The sequence below is a fragment of the Orbicella faveolata genome, unplaced genomic scaffold (genome assembly GCF_042242905.1).
Source record: "Orbicella faveolata isolate gen_17 unplaced genomic scaffold, um_ofav_v1 contig_12, whole genome shotgun sequence".
Taxonomy (NCBI): Eukaryota; Metazoa; Cnidaria; class Anthozoa; order Scleractinia; family Merulinidae; genus Orbicella; species Orbicella faveolata.
In genome coordinates this window covers 446644-455237 of record NW_028301539.1, presented here as the reverse complement: position 1 = coordinate 455237, position 8594 = coordinate 446644, and the positions used below count along the sequence as shown (strand labels likewise).

The window sequence follows — 8594 nt, the reverse complement described above, 5'->3', positions numbered from 1 at the left end:
GTGGGGATGGGCACGCACTTACGTACGATCTCGAGCGTATGTGGTTACTGGGGCACAGCCTGACTACTCGGGGTGTATTTAAACAACATACAGGGGAGTATTCGAGTGTGCCGAGTAAATCATGGCACGCAGTCGCCCTTTGAGAGGCTTACAACACACGCGAGATATCAGTAGGTAATCGTATGAATGCGAGTGCAATTAATAAGGGATTTACACTACCAGTGATATTTGAAAATTCTCTCAAAATTGCTAGAGCCTTTAGGCGAGTGCAATTTGAAAGAATTTTGTTCCAGTTTTCATACGATTACTCACGCGTTAATTTCCACTGCAGTACAAATTAAGAATTAACGATAAATTGGCCTGCTCTCAGCCAATCACAATGAAGTAATTTTCTGAGTCATATAATAAGTCTCGAATACTCAGAGTGACATATGCATAAACCATTAATTATGACCATCGTAAAGGTTGAGTAAATTCACTTTGGGAACGGGATTTCGATCGGTGAGCACAAATTCAGGTAATCTGCTCATTTCATGGGTATTTGGCGTTTCTAGTAAGAAACAGAACGAAGATTGAACATCTGTACAATTTATTCACCTTAAAATATACCAAACGCGTCTTTTACGAGCCCATAAACTGGTCTGTAAAGAAAAACTTTTTCGAGATTCTATCCCGTTCTTGTCCCGTCGCGAAATTTCTCAGTTGATCGACGTTGAGTCTGGGAACCAGTTGAGTCGCTTTACATCCAGGAGGTTACGCTTTGGTTCAAAGAAACATCAGAGCCTCGGCAGTTACTTATCCAGCCGACAAATACATCGGGTGGAGCCTGACAGCTCGAGTGTCATTCGACAAATCGATCATAACTCGTGCTTTTCATAAAGGAGCGTCCCTCTAAGTGGTCCTGGCATTTTCATGTTACTTCCAGAGCGACTGTACATTCCACAGGGGTTATTTCATCCCCAACAGCTGCTCCACATAACGGACACGGGAAGGAAGGGTCCGCTAGGCTGTTAGCCTGAAACACAGTTAAGATACAGGGGAACTTTAATTTGTATCTTTACTTCCTGTAGCACGAAGCAATTGACAGTTCTGTAAGTGTTCTGGCTCCCTCTGAACGGGACACAACTTTGCCCTGATTTTTCATCTAATCACAGGGTACATACAATCTAGTTGAGTAACATGAAAGTAAATATCGGAGAAGTAATGAAAAGAATAAGGCGCGGTGGGCTCATGGTTAGTGCGCTCGTTTCCGGATCGACCGGTCCGGGTTAGAGCCCTGACCCGGGACATTGTGTTGTGTTCCTAGGCAAGACACTTTACTCTCACAGTGCCTCTCTTCACCTAGGTGTATAAATGGTTACCGGCGAACTTAATGCTGGGGGTAAACCTGCGATGGGCTAGCATCCCATCAAGGGAGGATAAGAAATACTCCTAGTCGCCTCATGCTGCAGAAACCGGGATAAGCTCCGGCCTGATGGGCCACTTGGTTCGTATGCAGACCTTTTACTTGCCTTACCTTAACGAAATGAACGAATAGTTTATCTATGACTCTTTGTCTCCTGTTGTCATCTTTACGCGTACTTACAGGAAAGACCACTACCCACAACTAGTGCCGGTTCAACTCATACCTAATTAATGTCTATGGTCTTCACTCCAGTACACTAGTCTCTAAGAGTGTACAGCACGGAAAAATAATTAATTAATTAATTACCTTGATACAGTAGTAACAGAACACGTGACCACACTGTCCCTGATGAGGCGCAGTGGGGGGCTCGTTACAAATACCACATTCGTGGCACGCAACTTTGATTGACGGCTGCTTGACAAGAGAGGCCGGACTTGAGAACCGTCTGACTATCAAGTTCTTGAGTTTGTGAATGTTGATAAGTGGAAGGAGAAAGAAGACAAATTTCTGTGAAAGCGGAAAATATAAGTCAATTAACGTAAAGATCAATAACTGTTACTTTCATTTAATGAACTCTCAGCCCAATAAACAGTCTCAAAAAGCAACTGAGGAAGGCAGTGTGGCCGAGTGGTTAGGGCGCCGGACTTTGAAATCCGGAGATCACAGGTTCAAGTCCCGCTCTGATCACTTGGCTGGAGTTGTTTCTCGGTAGACCCTAGCTCAACCTCTCGGTCATACTTGTAAATAACCAACTGGTCTGCCTCCCACCAATTGGGATTTTTAAACCTATTGTGATTATTTGAAATATTTCTTTCTTTCAGTTTAAGTGGCACGCCGGAGAACTAGCCAGTTCTAGCTAAGCGCATCGACCACTATAACCATTCAACATTTGACATTTTCAATTGGATAACAAGATACTGTATTTTCCTAAAACTCATCTCCCTGAGATCAAAATGAATTGCCAGATTCTTTCAAGTTGTCTCCGAGGGTTAGACAAATAATACACTGGTGTTTTGCATATCTGTTACATTACCTTCCAAAATCTTAAAACATTTTAAACTTCATTACAGAGCCAGTTTCTATAGATACTCACTGCAAATCCGTGCCAAAGTAACTCCCGAGTCATAAATTCAAAACTGACTTGTCTGATTGATTGTCGCTGAGCAAATACTGGGTGAATACCAAGAACACGCTCAAGAACTGAAGGATATCTTAAAATAGTTAAGCTGTTGGTAACTGAAGGGAATAACTTGTAGTAAAACAGACAAATATGAACAATTTGCATCAAACCTCAATAACCTATTGACTTTTTCTACACTTGGTTCCTACAACCTGTATCTAGTATGCATTCCTTTTTGTGTGGCAGTCACTTTGTGATATCGACTGGCCATTGTAAAACAGTTAAATTTGAAGTTCCAGGAGAGCAGTTGTATGGACCTGTGTTCCCTTGGTATCCATTTAGTCGCTGTGGCCCTCCCATTCAACTCAACAATAACAACAACAATGACATAAAAGGTCTGGAATCATTGACCTGCGGCAGTAAGCACTCAGGTCTGGTATGTAAACATGAAGCAGTGAGAGGAACTCAATGTTACTCCACCCAGACAGGCATTCTCGTCCCCGGAGGCTGTGCTCCTTTTGGTTAGTACCAAGAATCACTACCTCTGGGCTGGTTCAACACCAGAGGTTTGCAATTCATGGACTTCCCTTCAAATCTGACAAATCTGATTGGCTGAGAATACAAAACAAATACTCTGTGCATGTTCAAAAAATCAGTTCCGGCCAGTGGTCATGATTCTTGGTGCTGACCAAAAGAAGCGCAGCCTCTGGGGCAAAAATGCCAGAAAGAAGGCTATACTATCACTTTTCTACACTTTTCAGTGTCCATTTGTGATACTGAGTGGAGAGAGACACAGTGAAAGAAAAGTGTCTTGCCCACAAATAAAGCAGCAAGTCCCAGGCCAGGCTTTATACTGAACAGTTTAAAAAGGATACTTTCCTTTTTGTAAAAATACGAGGAAGTTAAGGACAGAGAGGGCCTGAAGTAGTTTTTCTCCAGCATTAATACATCTCCAAATCTGCAGTCAACAAGGGAATCAAAATTAGTACAACTGCAAGTGTGCAAGACAAGTTATCTTCTGCCTGGCCTTACCTAGCTCCCATCACATCAGCTATTCTATTACAAACAAAAATACTGCACATTGGACAGCACTATAAAATTAAAATGGTTCCCAAAACCAAATATGAAGCTTTGAAACTTTTCAACATTGTCAATTTTGATGTTCTCTTCTTCCTGCTCTAGGGCACAGATCAATCATATACTGTCAAAACTATGATGCACTACAATATACATGACATTTACTGACAAGTACTTACAAATTTGAAGTCTAAAAACTTGTCTGTGAGTCTTTGGATCTCACTGCTCCTCTCTTTTAAATAAGGTATTCCAACAACACAGAAACCAAACAGTAATTTATGTAACAAACCTAAACTCCTTGTTCCTGTTAACAGATATTATCAAACTGTTACAATTTGTTGCCACACATCAGAATAATGAAGCAATCAGTGTTTCATAATTCACACAAAGTGTAGGGTGCAAAGAAAACCAATTTTCAAGTCTGCCATTCAGACAAGTGTGTAACTGTGACGTACTAGCCTAAAAGTGGTTCTCGCTTACCCCACAAATTCTGTAATTTATGTAATTCTGCAGTTTGAATTTCCTTCAAAATTTTCTCAAGAAACTTGTCTGACATATGAGTGAAGGACAGAATTGGCCAAGTCTATTGCAAAATCCACCAGCCCTAGGCTGCTGGACACAACTTTCTTTGTACACTGATAGGGGTCAAAAAGTCTTGCTTATAATCCATCACACGCCTGAATATGCCCCAGCTAAAACTGGGGAATATCCACGGGAATATCCAAGTGATATTCCTAATTTTCAAAACCAAGACTTGCAAAAATCACTTGAAGTATAATAAACACAATAGCCTACATCTGGTGTGAAAATAGGCTCAGATACTTGTCCTTGGACATTATCTGTTCCTCAAAGTTCACAGTTTTCCTTGAACTATGCTTTTTGAAAACTTTGTGCTTCTCGGAACAGATAATGTCTGCAGACAAATATCCAAGAATATTTTTGTGCCAAATGGAGGCTACTGTTTAATTGTTTATTTAAAGTGCCACTGAAACGAACTTTTTGTATGTGAGATGTTTGCTTAGTAATAAAGTTTCAACCTTACTTGGAAACACTGCAAACTTTTTTTTCGCATACGGTAAGCGAAAACTGCTTTTTCAGCCGTTCAAAGTTGGCTGGTTAAGCCCAAAATTGGCGGCCATTTTGACGTGGCCAAAACAGCCTAGTGACGTCACTGATTGTATTACTCTCATGCCACGCTGAAAATTTAGAGTGATTATGGGAGAGGAGATTACTGTTCGAAGCCCCCCAAAAAACATCTTAAGGACATCTCAGAGCTGTAAAGCAGATAATAACAGTAGCCTTAGACATGAAGAGGTCGAGAGTCAATCCTGGGGCTTTCCAGTCTATTTAATTGGATATTTGCAGGATATTTTATGTAAGCAAGCAAACGAGTGGGAGTTCTTAAATCGCAAAATGACCGGGACTCTTGGCCAGCACTCAATTAAACAATATCTACACTCATAAAGTAAAAAAGACATGAAAACAAGAGAAAGCGGCTTTTGAAAATATTATCCGGACTGCTGCTGCACGAATCGCAGCAACAACGCTTCGAGTTTTCGAGTCGCTTCGCTTCAAGGAAACCGGACACTTTGTGAGTTTCACAGTGGACGAGATTGTGCCACAGTCACCTTTAGTCCAGTTTTATCTGCTACATCCTACAAGTTATCACAACAGCAACAATTTAAGAAACCCTCTTCTTTTATGTGAGGGAGCGAATTTAAACTATAACGGTAAACTAAGCTGCCATGACCCTACATGTGTGTTTTCATGAAACAAGAGAAAGCATGACAATGTCGGCGGCGAAAGGTCATATATAGTATATATGCAAATTAGTTCAAATTCTGTTTAATGAACCTTCGAAAGGAGTGTAAACTAGTGACATTTTAACGAATTGTTTTGAACTTGGATACTATTAAATGAAGATCATAGACATAAGTATGTGCTAAAGAACTCAAAGTAATCCATCGGCCATGAAATATTGCAATTGGGAGATACGTGTAAAAGAGAAGCGAAATTCCCGCTTTGTTTACACTGATACGTATGCAGCGATAAAGCAAACTCTGCTGCGGATCACAATTTTCAAAGATACATTTTGTCTACCACAAGAACTCTCACTTATTAGTATCATAAAAAGTGCCCTCTGTGTACAAAGAAGTACTCGACTCAAAGCTTGCGGACCGTTAATAACTTCGTGATTGTGCAGATGGCTGATGCGCTCACGGCTTTTAATGCAGTAAAGTTGCTGAGGATATATTCGAAGCTTGTTAACAGACCTTAGATAAACACGAGAATCCAAATTTCAGAACCAGGCTAAAAAAAGACGACGAAATATCGTGTTTAGGCTTCAGGAAGTGATATAAAAGTTGCCACACTCGTCTTCGAAATCTCCAATCGAGTACTCAAGATGTCCGAAAGGTATACTGAGCTGTTCTAATCTGTAGCATTTATTTTGGTGAATCTACACTCTCTGGCGCCCTCCAACGTTTATGATGTGTATTTCCTGTCAAGGCTGGACAGAAATTACAAGGTAGAAAACTAGTAGGTATCGACAATATGAAGAATAAACTTGAATAAATCAAGTGAAAACAAGAGAGAATCTATAGCACTTCTTGCGTGAATACAACCAGTGACGTCACAAGGTCCTTAAACTCGGTTCCAGAGCCCGGACACAGTTTTGCTCTAAAAAGTCGATTTCAACGGCTAAAAAAAGCACTTTCCGTGAGGATTTGACAGAAATAAAGTTCACCATTACTTTAAGCACGTTTGAAACTATAGATTGGGATAATAAAAGAGAGTACGAAAATTTCGTTTCAGCGGCACTTTAACTACACTTAACTCCTTCACTGCTGGAAGAGCAAACAAACCACAGCTAGTTTCACAAGGTTCTGCGGATGTCATATTCCTAGATGAATATAATCCTTGTCTTCATACCTTTTGAAGTGTATTTCATATTAAGCATATGCTGACCAACAGTAGCATCACAACTGTACACTGAAAACTAAATGGTTTAAATCCTCAATTACTTTCAATGCTTTAAAAAAACAGGTTGTTGGTACGCACAAAAGTTAGAAAGGTAATATTGTTAGTGTTAGCTATCCACAAGTTCTCCTGTGGTGTAGTGTTCATTGGTCTCACATTCGAGACAGAGTCTTTGTTGGCAGCCCCTATTTTGGTGTAGTATCTTGCTGTAGCTACTCATTTCTGTTGTTCTGATGACATGGAACTGTGAAAATCCTATGTGCTACTTTACTCGCATCCCACAGTCAATGACTAAATGATGCAGTGGACCTGAACTGCCCTTCCACAATTTTGTCAGAACACAAAGGACAAAAATCCTCCCACCAACCCCTTTACCACAGAGAGAACAGCCCACCTTCAATTTACCAACAATTTGTTAATAGATAAAGAACCCATCTTTGCTCCACTAGGAGCCTACAGGATTAAGTCAGCCATCTTTACTTTACCATTCTCCCACAACACCCCTCCCCCCTCCCTAACCTCCTCCCCACCTCCTCCCCATTTTGTAGTCTACACAAGATAGCTCTTTTCCCATGGTCTCTCTATGGTGGGAGGGGGGTGGGGTGGGGAAGAAGAGAGACCATCAGAATGAGCTTCACTTGTACAAGATCAGAGTATTAGAAGAGAGAAGGGAGATAAAAAGAGAATATCTAGAATGACTCACCCTCCAAACAAGAAATCTCAGGAGTCCATTAAGTTCAGCTTCATATTTTGTTAGAACACCAACCTGCAATGAAAATCAGCAATTAAGTACAACTGAACTAAACATGAAATTATTAAGGCAGGCAAAAATGGGGATGATGGGGTGCTGGTTGAGGGGAGAGGGGTGAGGGGTGAGAGGTGGGGGGAGGGGATAAGTGGTGTTCCATTACCATTATTGAGAGCTATTTGTAAACATGCTAATCTGAGAGTCATTTAGGCTAACTGGAGTGCTCTTCAGGATACCCAGAATGCCACACAGGATCACCGGCTACCTCTCACTCCCGTCTTAGACTTGCCCTTCAGATTACTCGAGAGATCAATCAATGTGACTCTATTCCAACTGAGAAAGAGCTGATGGCATTACAAACTATATACTTGATACTTTTGTGGTTGTGTATAGAGACTTAAAAGTGAAAAAGCTGGCTATAAGCTTAACATATAAGCTTACTTGTACCTCGAAATACTGGAACGCTTTGTTCAGTTGAGATCGCAGAAGATGGATAACTTCTTCATCAAGCTGAGCTGCATCCAGCTAAAAATAGAAAACAATTAACTCGGTTGTATAAAGTTTTGATCACGAGAGTAAGACTGTAACAATATTATATCCAGATCTACCTGATTCACTCGCAACACTCTCTGTTGATCAGATTTTTCTGTTTCGTCCGCCATCTTGAATTGTCATTCTCGTTCCAGACTCTTTGGGCTTAGACGAGACGAAGGAGGAACAGGTCTTACTAGGGACCAGGCGATCCCGATGACCAGAAAAGTACCAGTGAAGTCAAGAAGTTTTGGTCACATAATGTTTACTTTTTTTACATTTTTCTCCTGCAGTAGAATTTCAACCTGTCTCTCTTTCAGCCCTTAGCCTCCAGCAGGAGTCGGCCTTTGCACCCGCCATCCGATATAGGGTTGCCGTGTAAAACCGCCATTCCATTCCTGGTTTTCGTTACCCATCATCGAACCTTAATAGTAATTACAGTTCCTTCGACTGATAGGCACAGCACATGACCGAATGGAGAAATATATGGACGGCTCACTGCCTACGGTTCCTCCCCCACCCTGGGCTTGTCCCGGGTGTGACAGGGGAGGCTCTCGTGTTTGGGATGGGGGCGCGAGCTGGTGGCGCGAGCGTGGCCGCGAGAGACACACACGTAGTTTCTAGCCCCCACCACTAACCCTCCCTTAACGTCGTTCTTAAACTCGGTTGCGCGCCAAAGCGAAAACCCAGAGACTAGTACTTGAGTCCGAAAAACCCAGACCGACTAGAGTCTG

At 41.5% G+C, this 8594-nt stretch overlaps 1 protein-coding gene across 1 annotated transcript; it reads right to left on the bottom strand.

Annotated features, from left to right (window-relative positions):
* Positions 1-572: 572 nt before the first annotated feature.
* Positions 573-8070, bottom strand: LOC110067504 (peroxisome biogenesis factor 2-like). Its single transcript, XM_089283558.1, has 9 exons — positions 7938-8070; positions 7777-7854; positions 7285-7347; positions 6534-6600; positions 3782-3906; positions 3401-3483; positions 2499-2616; positions 1712-1912; positions 573-1015 (listed from the first exon to the last, which is right to left on the bottom strand). Exons 1-9 carry the CDS (start codon positions 7989-7991, stop codon positions 911-913), a joined length of 894 nt encoding a protein of 297 aa, XP_089139684.1. The 5' UTR covers positions 7992-8070; the 3' UTR covers positions 573-910.
* Between the last annotated feature and the right edge of the window lie 524 nt (positions 8071-8594).

Excerpts from the sequence above, each read along its gene's own strand:
- LOC110067504 (XM_089283558.1), bottom strand. The coding sequence starts at position 7,991 with ATGGCGGACGAAACAGAAAAATCTGATCAACAGAGAGTGTTGCGAGTG. Across the intron at positions 2,617-3,400 it reads GTATTTTTACAAAAAGGAAA|ATATCCTTCAGTTCTTGAGC; the intron begins GTATCCTTTTTA and ends AACTATTTTAAG. Across the intron at positions 1,016-1,711 it reads TCTGTTACTACTGTATCAAG|GCTAACAGCCTAGCGGACCC; the intron begins GTAATTAATTAA and ends ACTGTGTTTCAG.